The sequence below is a fragment of the Diabrotica virgifera genome, chromosome 1, assembly GCF_917563875.1.
Source record: "Diabrotica virgifera virgifera chromosome 1, PGI_DIABVI_V3a".
NCBI classification, from domain to species: Eukaryota; Metazoa; Arthropoda; class Insecta; order Coleoptera; family Chrysomelidae; genus Diabrotica; species Diabrotica virgifera.
The window spans coordinates 274,399,742-274,425,958 of NC_065443.1; the positions used below are offsets into that span (position 1 = coordinate 274,399,742).

General features: G+C 32.6%; 1 protein-coding gene across 1 annotated transcript in view; it reads right to left on the reverse strand.

The window, feature by feature from the left end:
* The window catches only part of LOC114336337 (peroxidase-like), a 167,622-nt gene that overhangs the window by 112,285 nt on the left and 29,120 nt on the right, over positions 1–26,217 (reverse strand). Inside the window, exons 4-7 of the mRNA XM_050663582.1 lie at positions 22,255–22,456; positions 6,469–6,820; positions 1,803–1,953; positions 1,558–1,728 (exon numbers count right to left, since the gene is read on the reverse strand). Coding sequence (XP_050519539.1) covers positions 1,558–1,728; positions 1,803–1,953; positions 6,469–6,820; positions 22,255–22,456 — 876 coding nt within the window. The remainder of the gene's footprint in view (positions 1–1,557; positions 1,729–1,802; positions 1,954–6,468; positions 6,821–22,254; positions 22,457–26,217) is intronic.

Here is a 26,217-nt window from a genome sequence, read left to right on the forward strand (position 1 = left end):
CTTCTGAATACCGCCTAGCCAGGATTGTTTTGGCGTTCCTTTCTTCTTTCTTTTCCTTGGCGTCAATTTTAAAATTTGTTTTTGCAGCCTGTGGTCGTCTATTGACGTCGTACATGACCATACCAGATCGGTTGCCTCCTTTGAATTTCGTCTATGATGGTTGACTTGACATAAAATTTTACCATCCGATATCAGATTTGCAGATTGAATCTTTGGTTACTCAAAAATTTCCTTATCTTCAAAAGGGCTGCTCTTGATTACTCTATTCTTGATCGAATTTCTGAAGTTCATTTTTTATCTGGATCCTTGTCATGGCTTAATATAATGGACCATATTAAAAATTTCGCAGTTTCACTGGGAACAAATTGTTCGCATGTACATGTACAGTACACACCAGAAAGACAATTTATTATTATTTTTTTTTTTATTTTTTATTTTTATTATTTATTATTATTAAATTTCTTGGGCAGAGAAAAACCTCCACCAAAAACATTAGCGTACATACTGGGTATAGTCCTCCGGCCCGGGAGACATTTTGAAAATTTCATTTTGGCCCGCGCTTAAAAGTATTTGCCCACCCCTGCAATAGAGGATCTTTCCTGCTGAGACATGGCGTTAAAATATATACGCCTTTAAATCTGATAACAAAACAATAAATATGTAACTGAAGCTGTTAGCAACACAGGAGATTATCGCGGGTACAGGCACTTAATAGACAGTTATCGTCATCATCAATCAGCCCTTTGCATCCACTGCTGGATATAGGCCTCCCCTACTTCCGTGTACAGTCTTCTGTCCTGGGTGCTTAGAATCCAATTACTGGTCATTATTTTTATATCGTCCGTCCATCGCTTGGGTGGTCTTCCTCTACTTCTTTTATCGGCTCTTGCCCTCCACCCGAGCAACCTCTTTGTCCATCTCTCATCTGAGAGACGGGCCACATAACTGGCTCAGTTTCATTTAAGTTTAGCCACCTGATATACAACATCTGTGACTCCTGTTCCCAATCGTAGTTCTTCGTTTCTTATATGGTCCCGCAATGACACACCAATCATCGACCTTTCCATCTTACGTTGAGCAATTCTTAGCTTCTTAGCAATGCGGTTGTTAATGTTAGAGTTTCAGTAGCATAGACCATAAGTAGAAAAATGCATTGGTTAAAGACTTTCCGTTTCAAGCAGATTGAAAGATCACTTTTGAATACGTCTCTGAGTTTACTATATGTGGTCCAGGAGAGGATAATTCTTCGTTTTAATTCGCACGTTTGATTGTCCCTCATGATCGGTATTTCATGACCAAGATATTTGTGCTTTGTACAGACTTCATATAGATGGACAAAGTCTAATAAACTTGCGTTTCGCAGACGATGTAGCTCTACTGGCAGACAATATAAATGATATTAGAATACTGTTGCAAGATCTTCAAGAAGTGTGCTCTCGGGTTGGGTAAAAATTAACATACCTCAGACAAAGCTAAAGACAAACCTGGTCCCCAGTGGAAACATTGTCATTAACGACTGCGAAACGGAGAAGTGGAGTAATAGACAGTAATACTTACCAAAGGGTCCATCACGTCATGAAGATCGTCGAAACTGTTAGCCCTAGGCAAACCGCAGTGAACTCTCAAATTATTGTAAGTTGGTACAAGATGATCTCTGTTTCTCTGAATATCAATTGCAATCAAATCTAATCCACATTTCAGTGATCGTTGAAACATTCTGTTTGTAACCTAAATAAAAAAGAATTAAATTACTAAGCATTCCCTCAAAAATTTTTATGAAAAACAATTTATATCTTACTTACTACAGGGTCATAATCCGGACACATCTTGTGCGCTCTTTCTGTTAACGATCCTGTTAATAATGGTTGAAATTTTTCTTTAGTAATTTGAGGTTTTAATAGACAATCGCTAAGTGGTATTGAACCCGTTGGTTGTCGTTGTTCATTAAAGAAGCTAAAAAATAAATTCAAAATTGTAAGAATTATCAAAATAGTTATTTTCCTAACAAGTGCAGAAAGTCATTCTTTTCCGCACGCGACTGCAGTTTGCCGAACGACGCGAAGCGGGAGTTCGGCAAGCAGTCGAGTGCGGAAAAGAGACTTTTTGCAAGAGTTAGGAACAATATTTTTTCTAAGAGTCTTTAAAAAATTACCAAATAGAATTAATTAAATTAATTTAATTAATATGAAAATACATACACAAATTAATTCTTTGACAAGGTTGCCAAAACCAAACTTTCAATATAATTAGTTAGCATGACGACGATCTTGGTTTCCATGACGATGATTCAAAACGACTGTTATCGTCTACCGATTTGACTTTCGACTATTATGTCAAAATAATTTTATTTCATCGAATTGTTGCTTCATAGAATTTTGTTTCATCGAATGTATTTGAAATAAATTAGTACATAAATAATATCTAAATATTAGTTTATTGCATGTATTATAATTACTTTAAGGGCATATTAACATATCTAAATTAACACGCGTGCGGAAAAGTAAAAACCGCGTGCGGAAAAGTAACACGAGTGCGGAAAAGTAACACGCGTGCAGAAAAGTGAAACTTTCTAAACTAAAATGCGTGCGCGAAAGTAGACATTTTTGCACGCTCGTAGAAAATAGTTATTTTCCTAACTAGTGCGGGAAGTGATACTTTCACGCACGAGACTGCCGTTGACCCGAACGACGCGATAGCGGAGTTCGGGCAAGCAGTCCAGTTCGGGGAAGACAATTTCCGCAAGAGTTAGGAACAATATTTTTTCTCGGGCCGTACGTTTGGAAAAAAGCCACAAAAATAGAGTTATATCAATTTTTATTTAGTAGTGAAAATACAAAAATTAATTCTTCGACAAGGTTGTCAAAACCAAAGTTTCAATATAATGGGTTACCACGACGACGACATTGGTTTCCATGAAGACCACTCAAAACTATTGAAATTGTCTACTGATGTGACTTTTAAATATTATGTCAAAATAATTTTATTTAATCGAATTATCAGTATTAATTGCAAAAGAGCTCTAAAATTATATAGTAATTTTAGAGATCGAGTGCAATTTGTTGCGATTATTTCATAAATAAAACTATTCAAAACCAAAATTTTATTGTAATTTATTTATGTAAGTACAAATTAGTACAATTAAACACACAGTTGTTATAAATTTTTGACGGTTGATAGTCATCACTTTTATAATTTGACGCTTTTAGGCAGGTGCTTTGGGTTCAGTTATTCAAACTTCAAATACAGACTTCCTGCTATGTGCCTGCCGCTTCTAGGCAAGCATAATAGGATTTCTTAACACGTAAGATATCTCCACACATCCTTCTTAGACTGCGCGGAATATATCCCCATGTTTCGTTCATCGACTGAACACGTTCAGGGATATTCCGGGTCGGAAGAGGGGGTGGTTTTAGTTGGTAGGCGGCTGGTTATGGGGGGCACGCGGGACACATGGGTCATACTCTGGTCTCTGTGCCCTGGCATTTTCTCCTCTCCTGTCAGAGTCCAACAGTACTAGGGACATCTTCCCTAGTCAGCTAAGAGCGTTCCACCTCAGTCCAAAAAAAAAGTTACAAAAGATTTGATATGAAGATTACGTGGCGCGAAAATGTATTTTCATTTTGATGCCAAACAAAATTCTAGTTTAATTTTAAAAGATTTTTCCATAATATTTGCTAAATTTAAAGTAAACGCGCCATAAGAGTTTCAAAATTCAAACTGTATCAAAGTTACTTTTTGTGGCGCATTTTATTCAAATTGAGCAAATATTATTAAAAAATCTTTTAAAATAAAACTAGAATTTTGTTTTGCATCAAAATAGAACTACATTTTCGCGCCACGTAATATTCATATCAGATCTTTTGTAGCTGGAATATTGTATGCTCCACTCATTTTTATGGCGTTTAGCGGTTTTATATTCTTGTAAAATATTCAGCGAATTTTTTATTAACAGTAAGCGTCTAGCGAGGCGGACCGGGTTAAATTCTTGTATTTAAAAGCCACCTCTGGTGTCCGTACCAATTATGTGGCAGAACGGTTCCTTTACTTCTCATTTGAAAAGCATTGCCGTATACAAGCCGTACTGACATATCACAGTGACAAACACAATAGTATTGTTCTGAAGCTATTTTCTTGTGGCATTTTTACAATTTTAACTATTTAGAATGGGAAACAAGCCACAATATTATTAAAAAATGATTTTTATTATTAACGTTTCGACGCCCAAATCGGGTGCCGTTGTCAAAATACAAAATACTATTAATAGAAACAAAAATGTTGTTGCTTAGTAAAAAAATTCTTCTAATAATTTATTTAATTTGACTCATTTATATCGGCAATTCAGATACATATGATACATTTTAAAGTAGAAGACTTTAAAATGATATTGCCAATATTTATGAGTTGCGTTCCTGGGACGACTTTACTGAAAGATAGTTCATTCGATTACATGAAATCAACCCCAACTCAAGAATATCCGTCACAAAAAAAAAAAAAAAAAAAAAAAAAAACATCATATCATGTGATCTGTCTTTAAAAAGACAACCACATGCAACGGTGACATTAAAATTCTCGCGTTAGAGATCTCATAGTAAATCACGAGGGAAAACCAGGAAAAACCTCGTGATACTATCCCGACATCGTAAGTATTTGGTCTTACATTTAATTTACTCTCAAAATTAATACCAAATTCTGACTTTACTATAATTTTGTTTAAATTATAAATAATATCAATAATACATGGGTATATAAGTAATACTAAAATATAAAATATGTACTAACTCGACTATTGACTTACTAATTGTGGTATTTTCTTTCTATTGACTTCCTCTTTCAGTATGGGTATCCACATCCTACTGCATTCCACCGAGGAATTTGCGACACAATTGGTTTCGTTTAGCATAATTAGAGCCGCTTCTTTGATTTTTCTCTTTTTACTATCTGTTTCTTTCAGGACTATACTTGAATCTCTCCACTGAACTCTATGTTCATTATCCCATGCGTGTTGACATATTTGAGATCTATCAAATTCTCTATTTTTAATATAAGATTGATGTTCACTTATTCTAACGTTTAATGGTCTTGATGTTTCACCTATATAAAACTGTTCGCATTCACAAGGTATTTTATAAATACAATTCTTTGTCCTTTCTTGTTCATTGTTAGGTTTAGTTTTAGATAGAATAGATCTCAATGTGTTGGTTGTTTTGAATGTTGTTGAAATGTTGAATTTATTTCCTATTGTTTTAAGTTTCTCGGATAGTCCTTTTATGTATGGTATTGATATTTTCCTCGTATTATTTCTTGTGAATGTTGTAGGATCCCGTTCTATGTTGTTCTGTTCCATTCGGTCCAATCTTGACAATTCCTTATTTATAAACGATAAAGGATAATCATTTTTTAATAAAACAGATGTTAAGAATTGTTTTTCTTCTAAAAAGGAATTTTCGTTAGAACAAGTAATTTTGGCTCTATCATATAAGGATTTTATGATTCCCTTTTTAACGTTGATGTTGTGATTTGATTTGTAATTGAGATATCTGTTGGTATGTGTTGGTTTTCTATACACTTGAGTCTCATATCCAGTATCCTTCTTTAAGACTAAAACATCGAGGAAAGGCAGGGTGTTATTATATTCCTTTTCCATTGTAAATTTTATTGTCTCTTCTTGATCGTTTATAATATTCAGGAATGTATCCAACAATTCTGATCTATGAGGCCATATTGAAAACACATCATCTACATATCTCCACCATACAGTGGGTTTTAAATTTTGTTTAGAAATGATATTAGTTTCGAAATCCTCCATAAATATATTAGCCAATAATGGAGATAAAGAGGAGCCCATTGCTAGACCAAAATTTTGTTTATAAAATTCATTATTTAGTTGAAAATAGGTATTATTAGTACATAATGTCAATAACTCCATTATAGCTGATACATTTAGTTTTGTCCTAGTTGTCAATGTATCATCATTCTCTAATTTCGTTTTGATTATGTTTAAAGTTTTATCTAATGGCACATTTGTAAATAAACTGTTTATGTCAAAACTTACTAAAATATTATTTGGATTAAACTCAATAGTTGATAATTTGTTTACAAAATGTTTTGTATTTTTTATAAATGTGTCATCATTATTAGCAAATGGTTTTATAATGTTTAATAAAAATTTTGATAGTTCACTACAAGGAGAACTGATGGTACTACAAATGGGTCTAAGTGGTATGTTCGCTTTATGAATTTTCGGTACTCCATAAAAATGTGGTGACTTACTGTAATGAGGTGTAATTAATTTTCTTTGATAGTATGTTAGATCATTTTTAAATTTGAATAAAGTTCTATAGATTTTATTTTCCAATTTGGGCGTCGAAACGTTAATAATAAAAATCATTTTTTAATAATATTGTGGCTTATTTCCCATTCTAAATAGTTAAAACACAATAGTACTTTAGAATAAAAATTACAACTTACCCAAGTTGACCAGTGATAAACGGATGAAGTATTCTTAACCCAACCATTGCAAACTCGTTAAGAACATTTGGACTGCAATAAGGATCGTAATCGTCAACATATAAATAAAAATAGCTTTCAAATAGCAATCTATTTTCATACATGTTCGCTCTGCCCAAAACTTGGGGCAACAGGTCATTATACACAAACCATTGATGCACAGCAATATTAATTTTTCTGGCCTCTTGGAAAACTTTTTCATAATTCCAGCATGGATTAAGCTTCTCTAGTATTTTAGCAACTATGTTGTGAAATCTTATCCAAAGAATATGGTGAATGGTCAAGTCAGGGTTCTGATTCATTCTTATATCACCTAAAAATAGTAATTATCTAAATAAGTTTAACGAAGCTAAAGAAAAACATATTTTCTATGAAAGTTGCTGAAATATTGCAGTCATACCTACACCAGCGAATATTTAGAGGTAAAATGGAAAACGAGTACGTACTCTGAGTTAAAGCCAATAAACACAGGGGTTCCACAAGGTAGCGTTTTTGGACCAGTAATATACCGTTTGTATACATCTGACCAGTGGCGTACCGATAGATCAGCGGGCCCTGGTTCCAGTTGGGATGCGGGCCCGCCAGCCCAATAAAAACGTACATTGTATATTAAAAGTTTTTAATAAACATTAAATATAAAAATCATCATACAGGGTGAGTCATGAGGAACTGTACATACTCCTACCTCGTATAGAGGCTCCTATGGGGAATAACAAATGACCATTGAAAAGTTTCGCATTTTGACAGAAAATTGTATTCGTCATAATCTTTGAACGGTCAGACCGATGTGTCTCTTATTTTGGCCAATCGTTACACTATTACCACCTAATCAACTAATTTATTCAAACTAGAAAAAAATCAGGTCCGGCTTTAAAAAAATTAGTTCGTTTGGGTCTTAGAAAAAATTTCACCCTGTATACGCTTTTTGAAAACTCTAATATGAATTTTTCAAATTAGACAAATAGGCAATTAAAATGGCATATTTATTTTTTTCCGCACACGAATACTTAATTTTTTATAAAAAAATCAAATTTCACTATGAATTAAAAGTTTGGTAAAGTGAACCATAGATTTAAAAAAAATAACTTTTATTGCAAAAATTAATTTTTTTTGCACAAACAAGTAATTTATGTTACCATCCAATCAACTAATTTATTCAAACTAGAGAAAAATCAGGTCCGGATTTAAAAAATTATTTCGTTTTGGTCTTAGAAATAATTTCACCCTGTATACGCTTTTTGAAAACTCTAATATCAATTTTACAAATAAGACAAATAGGCAATTAAAATGGCATATTTATTTTTTCCCCACACGATAACTTAATTTTTTATTAAAAAATCAAATTTGTCAAAATCGGAATTTTAACCTAAAAATGAAAAAAAAAAATGAACTCACGGTTTAACTCGCTACAACTCTGTTACATTTTAATATTTTTTTTTCTGAAATTTTTACAGCACATACCTCTTACCATTGTGAAGACCATGAAAATTGTTGTAGACTTTCAGTCTTCTTCTTGTAAAAGTAGCAAACTTGTAAATCGCAAAAATTTAGGTGGAAAATTTTAAAATTTATCAATTTGATCACGTCTATGTTAAACTATAGAGTCCAAAAGAAGTTTTATGGGAAGTTTTAGATCTAGACGTGTTATAGAAAAAAAAATGGTAAAACTTTTAATTTTAACAAAAACGTTGTTTTTGTAAATTAATTTTTGTAAAAAAAAGTTAATTTTTTTAAATCTATGCAAAAACTTTGCCAAACTTTTTATGCATAGTCAAATTTGATTTTTTAATAAAAAAATAAGTAATCGTGTGGGGGAAAAATAAACAAGCCATTTTAATTTCCTCTTTGTCTTATTTGTAAAATTCATATTAGAGTTTTCAAAAAACGTATACAAGGTGAAATTTTTTCTAAGACCCAAACAAACTAATTTTTTAAATCCGGGCCTGATTTTTTTTTTAGTTTGAATAAATCAGTTGATTGGGTGATAAAATAAATTAACTATTTGTTCAAAAAAATTCATTTTTGTAATAAAAGTTAGTTTTTTTAATCTATGGTTCACTTTACCACACTTTCAGTTATTCATAGTCAAATGTGATTTTTTTTTTATAAAAAATTAAGTAATCGTGTGGGGAAAAGAATAAATATGCCATTTTAATTTCCTATTTGTCTAATTTGTAAAAATCATATTAGAGATTTCAAAAAGCGTATACAGGGTGAAACTTTTTCTAAGACTAAAACGAACTTATTTTTTAAATCCGGTCCTGATTTTTTTCTTGTTTGAATAAATCAGTTAATTGGTGGTAACATAAATTAAACATTTGTTCAAAAAAAATTAATTTTGGTAATAAAAGTTAATTTTGTTAAATCTATGGTTCACTTTACCAAACTTTTATTTCATAATCAAATTTGATTTTGTTATAAAAAATTAAGCAATCGTGTGCGGAAAAAAGTAAATACGTTATTTTAATTACCTATTTGTCTTATTTGTAAAATTCATATTAGAGTTTTCAAAAAGCTTATACAGGGTGAAATTTTTTCTAAGGCCCAAACGAACTAATTTTTTTAAAGCCGGACCTGATTTTTTCTAGTTTGAATAAATCAGTTGATTAGGTGGCAATAGTGTAACGATTGACCAAAATAAGAGACACATCGATCTGACCGTTCAAAAATTATGACGAATACAAATTTCTGTCAAAATTCGAAACTCGCCCTGTATATTATTAAACAATGGGAGCAGACACTTTTTAATGGTCATTTGTTATTCCCCATATGGGCCTCTATGCGAGGTAGGAGTATGTACTGTACAGTTCCTCATGACTCACCCTGTATCAAAAAATATATCATATATTTATAAAAACTCAAGCTAATTTTATAGTTCATTTACTCACGGTTTTTGTCCAAATTTTAAAGAACCGTTTGGATTGACATGGCATACACCTAGAAAATATGTAAAAGAAAAAGTGATATTGTGCCGATGTGTGCTTTTGCCCTGGGGGTGAGTGTCGCCCCTTCTCGGGGGTGAAAAAACACACGTTCAAGGTAAGTCCGGAATTTAATAAACTAATTAATTCTAATAGTCTAGGCTGATTATCGGAGAATAGGCCATTTTTGGGAAAAGTTATTTACCAGCAATTTTATTGCTGGAATCGAATTATAAAATCATATATATTAATAATATAGGTATGCAAAGTCCTCACATAGTGTGCTACTTTTTTTATAAACAAAATGGCGCCCGAAAATCGTGTTTTTTTCAATTATTGCTTTATAACTCCGAAGATTTTAAATTTACAACAAAAGTACTGAAATAAAAATTCACCGTGATTAAATTCTGCATAGAGACGTGTTTTTCCCGATCTGCGCCGACGAAAATTTTCCTCGGAAAATGCGGGTTTTCCCAACAAAATCTTTAATTTTCAAATAAAGTTTTAGATAAGAAATTATTTAACAATAATTAAATAATTTGGTGATTTAAAAGCCTTCTTAGTTTAGATTATAGTTCCAGAAGCTGGTGAAAATTAAACGAATATTTTAGCAACAATTCAATTGTTAATTATTAATTTACGGTCGCAATAATAACCAAAATAATTATGATACACTGATCAAACTTTGAAATCTAAAAAGATGAGATGCCGATTTAACATTTTGTCGACAAAATATAAATATTTAATTTTTTTGCATAATCTTTAAATGTTAAAAAAAATAGTTATAAACAAATTAACGTTTCTCAGAAAGTTTTTATTATATTATAATTTAAAAAAATAGCTAAAATGCGCATTCCAAATATCTTGAAAATGAATGCTCTAAAACTTTTTTGCAACCATTTGCAAAAAAGTTATGAAACAGAAAAATTAACATACGGTTACTACGGTGTTAATATTTCTTTTAAATTCTTTCAAAGCGTAGAAGTGAGTTTAAAGTACAAGCTAAATATTTATAAAACAATATCGATTATCAGCTTAATGGTTATATTTTAATTAAAGATTATAAATATTTTTTTTTTGTAATTTACACGCGCGAAAGTAGAATAATACAGTACCGTAGCTACCCGCCCACAGACACAACTCGCGCGAGTTTAAGCGTGTCAGTCGCTTCGAGTGAACATTTTATCTCCGGCTCTGTATCAAGCCTACTTTCGCGCTGAAAATTACAAAAAAAGTATTTTAAATCTGTGATTAAAATATAACCATTGCACTAATTTTTGACATTCTTTGTGAGTAATTAGATTGTACCATAGACTCACTTTTAAGCTTTGAAACAATTAAAACAAATTATAAACAATGGAGATATCCTATATTTATTTTGCTGTGTCCTAACTTTTCTGCAAATGGTTGGAAAACTTTTTTAAAGCATTCATTTTCAAGACCTATGAAATACGCATTTTAGGTATTTTTTTAAATTAGAATATAATAAACAATCTCTAAGAAATGTTAATTTGTTTATAACAATTTTTTTTAAACATTTAAAGATTATGCAAAAAAATTAAAAATTTTAGTTTTTGTCGACAAAATATTAAATAGGCATCACACCTTTATAATCTTTCTAAATTTGATCAATGTCTCATGATTATTTTGGTTGTTATTGCGACTGTAAATTGTTAATTAACAATTGAATTGTTGCTAAAATATTCGTTTCATTTTAGCCGGCTTCTTAATATATAATACATACCAAGAAAGCTTTTATTTCACCAAGCTAGATAATTATTGATAAATAATTACTGACCCAAAAAATTTATTTGAAAGTTCGAGATTTTGTTGGGAAAACCCACGTTTTCCGAGGAAAATTTTCGTCGGAGCAAATCGGGAAAAACATGCCACTATGTAGAATTAAATTGGGGTGAATTTTTATTTGAGTATTTTTGGTCTAAAGTTAAAATCTTCGGAGTTATAGAGCAATAATTGAAAAAAATACGATTTGTTGGCACCATTTTGTTTATAAAAAAAGTAGCACACTATCTGTGGACTTTGCATACCTATATTAATAATATATAGGATCTTATAATTCGACTAAAACAATAAAATTGCTGGTAAATAACCTTTCTTTGTACTTTACTAATTAGACCAACGTATTATAACTATTTTTTTTTCAAAATTTAAAGATTATGCAAAAAAAAGAAAAATTTATATTTTGTCGATAAAATATTAAACAAGCATCTCATCTTTATAATCTTTATAAGTTTGATCAATGTATCATGATTATTTTGGTTATTATTGCGAGCGTAAATTGTAAATTAACAATTGAATTGTTGCTAAAATATTCGTTTAATTTTCACCAGCTTCTGGAATTACAATCTATACCAAGAAATCTTTGATGTCACTAAGTTATTTAATTATTAATTAATAATTACTTACCTAAAACTTTATTTGAAAATTATAGTTTTTGTTAGGAAAACCCGCAGTTTCCGAGGAAAGTTTTCGTCGGAGCAAATCGTGAAAAACCTATCTCTATGCAGAATTTAATTGCGGTGAATTTTTATTTGAGTGTTTTTGTTGTAAAGTTAAAATCTTCGGAGTTATAGAGCAATAATTGAAAAAAATACGATTTGTCGGCGCCATTTTGTTTATAAAAAAAGTAGCACACTCTCTGCGGACTTTGCATACCTATATTATTAGTATATAGGATCTTATAATTCGATTCCAGCAATAAAATTGCTGTTAAATAACTTTTCCATGAATTTTGCTAATTAGCCCAGTGTATAATATATTTATAGGGATTTATCAAAAAAAGCAATTATATAAATTTAGAAACGCTACAGAACCGAATGCTAAGGAATATTTTAGGTACTTCTTGGTATATTCGGAATGACTATTTACGTAGAGTCCTTAAAGTATAAACATATTCAAATGAAATTAAGAAAGTCGCCAGGATACATGAAGAGAGGCTCCATAAGCATCTCAGTCATGAAGTACTTCAGCTTCTTGTCAGCCAAACCCAGATTTGAAGGCTCGCCGTTCGAGTTTGTGTAAAGTAAGAAGTTGTACAAGGCTTAGTTAGCGTTGAGCATTGTAGCCGCAACAAGGACGTGAGCAGTTAGTATAAAGGAGAGTCAATGCTATGCTGTATATTCACAACAAAAACGTGGGCATTTCATGTCAAAAAAGCTAGGATGGACCCGGTGATGAAAAATGAAATAAATGAAACTTGTAGATTAGGTGTATGTCTATTATTTAAAATAAAAATCTAAATATTTTAATTAACATCTGAAATATCGAAGAAATGTTATTTTATACTTTTTATGGCCGCACATATGTATGATATTAATCTCTGTTCCAACAAAACAAGGTATCAAGTATATTTGAAAAAATTAATATTTGGACCAATAATATAAATAGGTTTATATAGTCCTTCCACTTTTTTTCTCAATTTTCAGCGAATTGCTGTTTATATTCATAAACTTGTCCGACTCAAGCTTTTTTTTTCTAAACATTTTGTTCTTATATTTTGTTCTTTCATTCCACTGTCATACACTTTAACCTGCTCCTCATTCCTTCAGCCCTTGCCAGGGTGTGGTGGCACTATAAATATTATTAGCTTGCTGTCTCCATTGACTGAGATTCTGTGACAGCTTCACGTAGTCGTTTTTACACCAGAGCCTTCATTTGGTCTGCCCATCGTAATGGAGTTATTCCTCTTCGTATTCGGCATTCGACTTGCCCTTTTACTACCGATAGTCCCACATAGACGGAGAGCTAGAGCCGAAAAATCATCGTCATAAGTAATATGGAGTTTTTCCTGTGAAATGTGTCCATTGTATATTGACAATTATTATGACCCCTTTCAGGCTGACACCTCAGTGGATACAGGAAGTAGCAATAAAGGATGAAAGGGAAAGTTAGTGCAGTCATTAAAGGTTTTCACCTCCTATTTTGTTAAACCTCCATCGATTTGCATGAAAATTGGTGACTAGTTAGAGCATACCTCAATAAATAAAACTAATTTGGTGCCAACTTGCACTTTTACCCTGGTGGTGAATACCACCCCTTCCCGCGGGTGAAAACAATTTTATTAAAAATAACCACACAAATCGATAGAGGGACAAATTTTAAGTAAAATTTGTTATATCATGTTATTAAAATAAATCAATACTTTTTGAGTTATTAAAGATCAAAGATTTGTCGATTTAAGAGCATATGCGTGAAGTTGCAGATGATAAAACGAACATATTAATTAATTGTATGTTAGTAAAATATTATTTTTATGTTATTTCGATATTTAATTTAATTTTTTCTATCAATATAAACTGAATATATCCAGAAATTGGGGGTGTCCAATAATGGGTACATTTGACATATTCGAATACACTTTTGCTAAATTTGTAATATCGAAATATTATAAAAATTATATCTTAGTAACATACAATCCGCACCCTCAGTGCAAGACTGCAGTAAGTCAAAATAGGTAAGTTTCGAGATAAAGACGATTTTGTTTATTTTCGTGCTATTATCGGTGAAATAAGACACAAGTTTTAAGAAAAATTAACATTTAGTTATGATTTTGCATGCTTTTCAGCCTATATTACATTAACCAAAAATATAAATTTAAATAAAATAATATTAATGCAAAAAAATTAGGAATTTCCAGGTTACAACACTTTTGCACGGAAAAAATTGTTAATCACTACATATTTAGTATTAGAATTTCAAAGTTACAACAGTTTTGCACGGATAAAATTGTAAAAAGTGTAGACACATTTACTTTTACAGTAAAACCTGTGTTACCGGCCACCTGCCAACATCAGCCACATGTACTAATGGTCAGTTTAAAAATTCCCCAAACCAATTATGTGGCCGTAATTTTTAGTGGCCGTTGCTGACAGGTTTTACCATAGTTGTTGTCCTCTTCTCGTACATCATCTTGTGCCAAAATATTTTCATAAAAACTATGGTGGGCTTCTGGTATACCCGAATGGCATAAGTATACCAAATCTTTCTTTTTGGCCATTTGAATTTTTGGCTGTTCTTTGGCAAGTTTTCTGCGAATAGATATTTTTGACCTCTCAATATTGTCAATACACAAGTTTTAAGATAACTGTTTTCCCTAAATTAGTTTTGGCCGTAAATAGTTAGTCTTAATTTATGTGGTTTTGATCCAATATAACAAGTAAATGGTCAAACGACATCGCACACATCTTAAGGAAAATAAATATAATATCACATAAAGGACATAAAATTTACAGAAATAGATTGGTCTCGAAAATATTTGTTTATTGTCTCAGTCGTTATTGGATTACGTAGACGCGCTGTATATTAAAATTAAACTCAACAGATATAGATATTAAAATAACAAATATTAACTTTTTTCATTGCTTGTTATTGCTTGTTATCGAATCCGTTGCAATGTTCCGTGCAAAACTTTTGTAACTCTGTTACATTAGAGTTACAACAGTTTTGCACGGAACTTATGTTCAAAAACTCAAAATAGTTAAACTGTTGTTGTTGTAATATTTTGCCCATTAAGCATTTGAAAGTTACTAAAGTTTTACAGGGGATAGATATGCATGTTTACAATCGAATTCCATGATTACTTAATTTTCATAAAATTTTGAGTTACTGCAGTCTTGCACTGAGGGTGCGAATTAATTAATATGTTCTTTTTATCATCCGTAACTTCACGCATGTGCTCTTAAATAGACAAATCTTTGATCTTTAATAACTCAAAAAGTATTGATTTATTTTAATAATATGATATAACAAATTTTACTTATAATTTGTCCCTCTATCGATTTGTGGGTTTATTTTTAATAAAATAGTTTTCACCCCCGAGAAGGGGTGGTATCCACCCCCAGGGTAAAAGTGCAAGTTGGCACCAAATTATATTTATTTCTTGGGGTATGTTCTAACTAGTCACCAATTTTCATGCATATCGATGGAGGTTTAACAAAATAGGAGGTGAAAACCTTTAAAGACTACACTAACTTTCCCCTTTCATCCCTTATTGCTACTTCCTGTATCCACTGAGGTGTGAGCCTGAAAGGGGTCATAATTATCAATATACAATAGACATGCCAAACATTTCACATGCCAAACTCCATATTACTTATGACGATGATTTTTCGGCTCTAGCTCTTAGACTATTAGTACCCGTCCTTCTAGACATATCGATGGAGGTTTAAAAATAGGAGGTGAAAACCTTTAAAGACTACACTAACTTTCCCCTTTCATCCCTTATTGCTACTTCCTGTATCCACTGAGGTGTCAGCCTGAAAGGGGTCATAATTATCAATATACAATAGACACATTTCACATGCCAAACTCCATATTACTAATGACGATGATTTTTCGGCTCTAGCTCTTAGACTATTAGTACCCGTCCTTCTATGTGGCTGAGATAATATAGATATGCTCCGTTTACTTTTTTTAATAGCCCGTATTTTATATGAAGCTCTTCCAGAAATGATAGATCGGATCTATGTTCTGTTCAGAACATGCATAGGCCTCTTCCGAAAACCCACCTCTGACGAAAAGAATTTTGGTTTCGATTGTGTCTATTATATATCTAGATCAATTTAAATTACTCTCCTATTATCTTCGTTTTTCGCTTTATCATTATCTATTATTGAGCCAGCAACATCGTCTCCAAAAGTTCATGTCCGTGGTCTTAATTTTTGACTTGTCTCTTTGGTTTATTTCCCAGAGTTAGGCGAAGTCAAGTCAAACTCAAGTCAGTCCTTGTGACAAAATTTGTCACAAGGACATTATATAAGTAAATGATTATATACATATATATATATATATATATATATATATATATATATATATATATATATATATATATATATATATATATATATATATATATATATATAAGTCCACTCAAACTGGAAAATTGTTACAGGTTGAAAATTCAAACTCTTTGTCAAGTTTGAGTTTGAAAAATAATTTATTTAGTAGAATAATCTGTGTTCTGTTCAGGACATTTGTATAGATCCCTTCTCAAAACCCACGACTGAATACGACGAGGCGTCGGTCTTAATTATATCTAATTTTTTCAATTCTTTAGCTGCATATGTAGCAATAATAATAATAATAATAATAATAATATTCTATGGAATTTTTGCCGGGGAGACCCTTTCGGACAGGTTCCGGCTCCATTTACATCCTTAACCCTGTTTCAAGTTACTAGTGTCGATGTACACACTAGACCAGGGGGACCAACGACGGCTTAACATACTCTCCGAGGCACGGTAAACAGCCCCCGTATCATTTTTAGAAATGCAAATGGATATGAAGCAATAGAAAATATTAAGGCATTGACTAATCTGAGCTTAGTATACCGTCTTATTCTATCCATGTCAATCCATGTTTTAATTTACTGGTTGAGGTTCGGGTCACTGCTAGTTTACGCTTAATTTCTGAGGAGCTCTCTTTATTGCTGGTTATCAGGGAGCACAAAGTGTACAAATTTTTCTACTATGTACTTCTAAATTCACCATGTGTGTGCGTCAGATTTTTATTTGCCCAGAGTTGATCTAAAGTCTGAATTCTTTGCTAATTTGGCTTCTTCTTCTTCTTCTTTTACGGCACTATAGCCCAAATTGAGCCTTGGCCTCCTTTATTTTTTGCCTCCACCCTTGCTTCTCTGTGGCTGCTCTTCTCCATACACTACGGACTCCTAAAAGGACTTGTGCGTCTCTGTTCACTGTGTCTTCCCAGGGTTTTCTTGGCTTTCCAACCGGTCTCTTTCCCTGCATTCTAGCATTTAGCGGTCTTTTTGGTAGCCTATCCTTTCCCATTCTTATCACATGGCCGACCCATTACAATCTTTGTATGCTAATGAAGTCTGACAGGGGTGTTTCCTTATAAAGTTGATAAAGCTCGTTGTTGTATCGACTTCTGAAGATTCCGTGTTCGCTCACAGGTCCTAGTATTCTCCTCAGTACTTTCCTTTCGAATGTGTCGAGTTTGTTTTTGGATGTTTTTTTTTTCAGGACCCAGGCTTCACTGCCATAGCATGGTGTTGGTCGAATTAAGATTTTATAGGTTCTCATCTTTGTATTTCGGTGGACACTTTTAGACCGAAATATATAGGAGAGGGCAAAATAAGCTCTGTTTGCCTGGCTTATTATCTTCCGTATTTCTCCATCCTCTGATCCGTAGGCATATATTTTTACTCCCAGGTATGTAAACTTTCCTACTGTTTCAATGTCATCTCCATGTATAATATTTTTGTGGGACTATATTTCTTCTCGTATGTGTCATTATTTTTGTTTTTTCTCTGTTAATTTCCAGACCTAGCCTTTGTTTTTGCGATTTAACCTCTGCGTATGTGTCTTGTGCTCCTGTTAATGTTTTACTCATAATATTAATATCATCGGCATAAGCGGCCAGTTGAACCGTTCGGGTGGTCAGTAGGTTTCCTCGTCCAGTTTGAATTTGCCTAACCGCATACTCCAGTGCCAGGTTAAACATTGTTGGGGCCAGCCCATTTCCTTGGTTTAGTCCCTGCAAAATTGTGAAAAGGTCTGTCCGGTGGTTTTGTATTCGTACACATGCCTGAGTTTCATCCATTGTGGTTTTAATGAGTCTAATTAACTTGTGTGGTATTGCCAGTTTAGCCAATATATAGTATAGTTTGTTCCTTTTGACTGAGTCGTATGCCTGTTTGAAGTCTACAAACACGTTGTGAACATCAACGTCGTATTCCCATGATTTGCTCAAGATCTGCTTGACTGTAAATAATTGATCCAGTGCCGATCTTCCCCGTCGGAAGCCCGTCTGATACTCTCCAATAATATTTTCTGCTAGTGGTTGGAGCCGCTGGTTTATAATATACGTGAGGAATTTATATGCTGTACAATGTACAGTGTACAGAGTAGGGAAATTCCACGGTAGTTATTGCACTGGAGTTTGTCTCTTTTTTTTTTTTAAATCGGGCATACTATACTTTTCTTCCAGTCGTCGGGTATTTTCTCTTCTTGCCAGACTTCTTTGATGAGCGCATGGATGTGACTTGCTAAGTGGTCGCCACCTACCCTACATAGTTCTGCTGGTATTTCGTCAATTCCCGGGGCTTTATTGTTTTTCTGGACCTTAATAGCTTCGGGAACTTCCTTTATGGTTGGAGCTTCTACTCCATTCTCTACTTCAATCTCTTCTGTACTCTGTCTAATATATTTTCCGTTGCACATCATCCGCGTCATAGCCCGTGAAGTCACACGATACCAACACGAAATATTTAGACGGTAGGTGTGTTCTTTTTAGAATCATTTTGCCGAACTGGAATTAAAATCACTAGACATATTTTATTACATACGCGTACAAATAATATCTGAAGATTTCTATAAATGTTAACTTAAAGAAATTCACATTAATATGTTTCATTTAATTTGTATAAATGGATTGCGTTTTGTATGAAGCACATTTGTTCGGAACACACTGTAACTGTAATCGAACGAAGGTGACTTTTTTACATAAATTGGTAACATTTATTTGACAGTTGCAGTATTGACACTTCATATTTGTTTTTATTCCTTAGATACTATAAATATTTGTTTCAATATATTTATTGTTTTTATTATTTAGTTTAATGTAAGATTATAACTTAATTCTTGTTTTCTATTTCTAATGTTTTTATTTATTTACATATAATAATTTGCTTTGTTGTATAATCCACTTCGCAAAAATTATGTGATATATATATTTGATTTAAGAATTTTTGTAATTGGGCAACAATATTAACTTAGATCTCTGACGTAGACAATTACGTGCAACGGTAAGTAAATTAGACGGACTGTACGTAGTTCGTACCCATTTAATCTTCCATGGCTACTTGTGTTCCAAGTAGGGTCAGAAAATACTGCTTCCAGGTTTCTGTGACTCTGTTGGTCACTAATTATTTGCCCACTTTCATCTTTACATAGACTTGTTTGAGGTTTATTCTCACTTTTTATCTTTGTTAGGTATTCGTAAGCCCCTCTTATTTCGTTGTTTTTGAATATTACGATTTGTGAATAAGCGGATTTAATTTTTTCCATTCGACAAGACGTATAGTCGAGGAAATGAAGCATTTTGACTCGCAATTTTTTCGTCCAGCATGGATTTACTTGAAATTTTCACAGAAGGTAGGGAATAGTTCAAGGATCATTTTCTATATCATGCTGCTGTACGCTAAAACCTTGGGGGTAGTTGCCACCCCATCTCGGGGGTGGGAATTTTTTATTACATTTTAACCATGTAAATCGATGTAAAAAGTAATTTTAAGAAAAAAATGTTTTTTACATTTTCTTCGTAAAACTAATATTTTTCGAGTTATTCGTGGTTGAAAGTAACAGTGTTTCGACGGAAAAATCGACTTTTTTAGAGGGTTTTTTGAGAATAACTCAAAAAATATGCATTTAATCAAAAAAACTGTAGATATCTAAATTGTATCTTTTAGTAACACAAACGAAACTGTTTTTCTATAATATTTTTACGACCAATACAAACCGAGATACGGTATGTTAAAAGTTAGCTTTTTTCGTCAAATGCATAATTTGAAATAATCAAAGCCAAATAACGGGAAAACTTTGCATTTTCCAGGAAAACTTACATGATGTTTTTTCAAGCAGCAATAAGATCTTTCAAAAAAAAATAATAATTAGTTTCTAGCATAAAAATTGAGCAACCTATGATAAAAAAAAGTCGGTACCTATTTTTCTCTACGAAAAAAACAGTGATAACAACCCCCTAACTACCCTTGTAACTGAAAATTGGTCTTCGCCTTTCCGTAGCTCCTTTTATATTTATATTATCAATACACCCAAGAAGTTTGACCTATTTAAAAGGCCTAATTTTAGAAAAATTGGAGTTTAAAGAAAAATTGATTTTTGGCAATTTTGCATTTTTTATCATTTTCTTCAAAATATCTCCGAAAATACTGGAGATAAAAAAAATGATAAATTACTAAATTGTAGCTTTTTTAATAGCTAAACTTTTCTTATGCACCGATTTTCATTACAGTGAACAGTTAGCGAGACATAGCTGTTTAAACATCTATTTACGAGCAAACATCCCCTTATTCGAGCCCTTTAAACCCAACTCAATTAAAAATTAAGGGATCTTTCGAAATTTAAGTTACACAATCTTATTACTCTTCAAAAATCCTATAAAACTGTTATTGAAAAAACTTTTTATCGCCCAAAATGAAGGAGCTATGTTTATAAAACTAATTTTTTTTTTTCGAAAAATTCGAATAGTCCCCTTAACCCTTAAACGCCCAATCTTTTTTAGGTTCCATGTACGCCCAAGGGTGGATAAAAAATGTCCACCTCGAAAATAGCTAATATATTCATTGAGAGTTGTTAGAAATGGATTAAACTTAAGAATCTTTTGCTTAATAAACACAGCATCTTCTAAAATATTAATATAAACAATTTACAAACCTTACAACAAAATTACAATGTACATCAAAATTAACATACCAGTAAAAGCCAGTAATTCAGATTTGTTGATTTTCACCGCATTCTTCCTTTCAACCTCCTCATTGGCGGATAATTATGTAGATTATGTAATTATACTTCAAAATTATATGAATTATCTTCCTGCCAACGATAAATTATAGAGAAACCTTTAGTAACAAGTTTTACCAAGGGTGTACTTTTTATGCCCACCCATATTTAACTCAAGATGCTACTTTTATTTTCAAAAATATCGGTAGAACCAAATTAACATTCGATAAAGGGCTGTCTTTTTAACAATAAATAATTTTTAAAAAATTTTTAAACACGTAATAAATATGTTACAAGGAAATACGCATTAGGTGGACATTTTTTACCCACCCTTGGGCGTATAAGGGTTAAAGAGCATTTTCAATGTACCTATATAATACCACAGAGCCGTTTCTTATACTGGATAACTAAAAAACTATTTGTATGTGTATTTTTATATATTTGTAAATTCGTATTTTTGTGTAAATAAATGTTTTTGTAATTCTGTAATTACTCTTTTTTTGTCTGTATAGATCTATTATGTTGTCTACTTTTAAAAATAGCAATGTTATTAAGGGTGGTTTTGAAGGGTTGAAATATTATGATATTATATCCTAAAGCATAAAACAATCATTTAACCAGTCAAAACCAAATTTTACCTATATTAAAGTTTACAATGTTTTTATATAATTTTTGACAATAGGGTAGTTTACACCCCTAAAGATAATCAATGTCCTTGATCATGATATAGAATATGAAGTACAGGATAAGATAATCCTAACCCCAAATTTTTCTGTAAATTGATGCAAGCCGAAATTATTCTTTTAGGATAAGTAAACTTTTCATATTATATAGCTCCAACAAGGGTGGTTTTAAGGGTTGAAATATTGTGATATTATATCTTAAAGCACATAAAAATCATTATGTAACGAATAAGAAGCAAATGTTGACAATATTAAAGTTTAAAATGTTATTTTATAATTTTTTACAATTAGGGGTGGTTTTCACCCTTAAAAACCAAAAGCGTACAACGGCTGAATATAGAAAATGAACTAGAGAGTGAAATGAGTCTAATCCCAAATTTTTGTACAAATCAAATCTGGACGAAAAAATTGCGAGGTTTTGCCATTTTTCCAGCTTCATTTCCTCGACTAGTACGTTTTGCTGTTTTCACGCTACGTCTTATTGTACGTTTTGTGTGTCGACAAGACGTACGTTTTGCTTTACACGCCACATTATACACTGGACAAAACGTACGTTTTGTCGTACGTTTTGCATGACACACAAAACGTACAATAAGACGTAGCGTGAAAACGAGCCTACATATGGACACTTATTTAACTTACCTCCTCTGAAGCAGGTCGATACGTCGTAAATAGAACAAAACATCTCGCGTTCGGCATCATCTCGGGTTTGTGGCGGAAAAGGAAAATTGAGATAATTTTCGGTTTTCAATAAAGCGGTGCCAGCTATTCTTAGATCGTCACTTTCTGTTTTGCTATTTCCATAAATAATGTTTAGATCTAAACAAGCTGTTGATCTCGTTATCTGTAATTAAATTTTGTATTAATAAGTGAGTAGTAGGTCTGGATCCAGCGTATGGAAAAAAAGTTGATTATTAGCAAGCTGAAAATTTGTTAATAGCTTAAGGGTGTCTAGTCGAATAAACTTTGATATATGGGAACACTGGAACAGGGGCAATTTTAATTGTGGAACAGGTTAAAAATTTGGAACGGCCAGACCACGAAAACGGCACATTTATTTTGTCCGACAGAATAGACTTAAACTCTCCGAACAGAGATTAAACTCTCATGCAAAAATCAGACTGCTATTTATCACCTGTCATAATTCCTATCATTTGACATATTCTACATGTTCCACTCATTAAAATGCCCATTTGGTGATGAATAGCAGTCTGACTTTTGCATGAGAGTTTAATCTCTGTTCGGAGAGTTTAACTGTTCTGTCGGACAAAATACATGTGCCGTTTTCGTGGTCTGACCGTTCCAAATTAACCTGTTCCACAATTAAAACTTCCCCTGTTCCAGTGTTCCCATATATCAAAGTTTGTCCGACTAGGCACCCGTAAGCTATTAACAAATTTTCAGCTTGCTATTAATCAACTTTTTTTTCATACGCGGGATCCAGACCTATAGGTACTTCGTTCATAAATTGTTGAAGTTGATATGTGTGTAGACTTGTTAACACGACAAAAAATATGAGGGTGGCACTTGCGGAGTGCCGACAGAAATGATTACTTCTAATAGATTCGATTATATTCGGCTCGATTCAATTCGATTCCATTCGTGTGGTTTAATTTTATTTAATACAATATTATGCCTATAATTTTAATACATATACAGAGTGTCCCGAAAAGATTGGTCACAAATTATACCACAGATTCTGTGCTCAAAAATAGGTTGATTGAACCTCACTTACCTATATACAATAGTGCACACAAAAAAAGTTACAGCCCTTTGAATTTACAAAATGAAAATCGATTTTTTTTCATATATCGAAAACTTCTAGAGGTTTTTTATTGAAAATGGACATGAGGAATTTTTATCCCAGCAACATCTTAAAAAAAATATAGTGAAATTTGTGCACCCCATAAAAATTTTATGGGGGTTTGTTCCCTTAAACCCCCCCAAACTTTTATATACGTTCCAATTAAATTATTATTGTGGCACCATTAGTTAGACACAATATTTTTAAATCTTTTTTGCTTCTTAGTACTTTTTTGATAAGCCAGTGTTTATCGAGATATTTTGAATATTTGTCGAATCCACCACATATTTGTATAGTATGATCATAGACACCTGTTAATAATCTGAAAATTTATTTATAACTAAAATTTTTTGGTATATTTTGAAAAATAAGCCACATCTCGATAAAAGTTGACTTATCAAAAAAAGACTAAGCAGCAAAAAAGTTTTAAAACACTGTGTTTACCTAATGGTACCACAATAATAGTTTAATTGGAACGTACACAAACATTTGGGGGGTTTAAAGGAACAAAACCCCCATAAATTTTTTATGTAAATATAGTAAAAAAGAAGCCGCATCTCGATAAAAACTGGCTTATCGAAAAAATATTAAGGGGCAAAAAAGTTGTAAAAACGTTGTGTTTAATTAATGGTACCACAATAATAAATTAATTGGAACGTACACAAAAGTTTGGGGGGTTTAAGGGAACAAAATCCCCATGAATTTTTTATGGGGTGGACAAATTTCATTATAATTTTGTTTTAAGGTGGTCCTGCCATAAGAATGATATATGCCCGTTTTCAACAAAAAATCTTTGAGAGTTTTCGATATATTGAAAAAAATCGATTTTCATTTTGTAACTTCAAAGGGCTGTAACTCTTTGTATGAGCACATTTGTACTAAGGTAAGTTAGATTCAACCGAACTATTTTTGACCCCAGAATGTGTGGTATAATTTATGACCATTCTTTTCGGGACACCCTGTATAATATACCCAATTTAATATATATAATTTTGGGTACAGTGCCGGATTAAGAATCTTGAGGCCCCTAGGCAACCAAAGTTATGAGGCCCCTTAAAAAAAAGTTACTTTTTATATGGTTTGAGATTTTTGGTATCTCTAATAATTTTTAAGTTGAATAACCTTACGCCCTAAGATCTCGCAGGCCCCAGGGGGGCCTGCGAGATCTTAGTACCGCCACTGATTCCTCTGACGAAGTAACGCACAACCGTTAATAGCCTGACTTAGGCTAATTACATACACACATACACCGATTTTGGACGGTTGATTTTATATCGGCCTTCCTAATTCCTATAGTGAACCACATGTGAGAATGGGACATTACACACACGCACGGCCGTCGATCACCGTCCGGCGTATGTGCAATGTCCTCTTCTCACATGTGATTCACTATATATGAATTTGAAAGGTCGATATAAAAATCGACCGTCCAAAATCAGCGTGTGTAATTAGCGTTACAGGGATTGTATATTAGGCCAGCGTAATAAGACAAAAATATACCATGTTTGTGACACTTCAACATCCAAGGTACCAAACAGTCCCGGATTAAGAATCTAGAGGCCCCTAGGCAACCCAAGCTATGAGGCCCCTTAAGAAGCCTCCGCGTTCTCCCCCTAGGTAGGTATCCCCTGTAAGATATTTTTTAACGGTGACAGTTTTTAAAAATTTTCATTTTTAAAAATGACCGTTCGCCTGTTGCGTTTGTAATTATTAGCGTAAGATAAGTCTTAGAAGCTATATCACGACCAAAATTAACTTTTAATTTGAGATTTGGATGCGCACTGTTGCTGACGTTCAGTTTTTCCACATTTTCTAAATTTTATTTTGGTACTGTGAAGATATTTTACTTGGCGAGACGTTACCAAAGTACAATTCAAGAAATTTGGAAAAACTGAACGTCAACACCCGTGCGCATCCAAATCTCAAATATTTGGAATGACACATTTGGAAACGTCGATTCAAGTTTGTTCTCATAAATAACTCAAAATTGTTGCGAAGCAGGAATAAATTGTTTTCCCTGCAAATCTTGGAGCTGGACTATAAAATATTTGAACTGCACTAGTTCATCTTCAATTTCAGAATGAGTATCATCAAGATAGTTTTCATGTAGATTTGAAGCCTACTCCTTTTTTTGAGTATCACTCCGTTTTGGAAAAACACACAAAATACCAAAACACTGAGTTCACTGACTCGTACGCTGTCAACTGACGACTTAGCTCAGTAATTAGCTTATCCAAAATTGGTACGTTTCAACCTTTAACTTTTCTACATCTTATAGAAAAACCTCACTGGAATTAGGATCATCAAAATGTAGTTTTCTTGCTGACTTTCGTTTATTCCCGTCGGAATATTGTCTCGTATATGTTCTCGTATTGTAGATCGCAGGCCTTCTGCTCGTAGTAAGCAAAAATTATCTCTTTCGGATTTTGAGAACTCCCAAAACAAAATTTAGAAGCTGAACTGCAGTTTGAAGTCCAATCTTTTCTCTCTGTCTGTAATGATTTACTGACAGCGTTGATGCGTTCTAAAAGGACCCCGCAGAAACCTTATGGGAAATGGCCCTCTGTCAAATGCTCTGAAACTTTGGGTTCTGGTAGTCCTTGATGTGTAGAACAAAAGACTCAATGGGCGCGTAGCTCCAAAAAATCATGGTTTTCAAGCCTCTGAATTTATAGGTACAGTGAGGACGTTTGAGTTTAAATAAATTCATTTTCTCGAGAACAGGCGACTCTGGAGATAAATTACAAATAACGTCGATTTTTATTGTTAAATTATAATTTTTTGGCATATATATCATACTT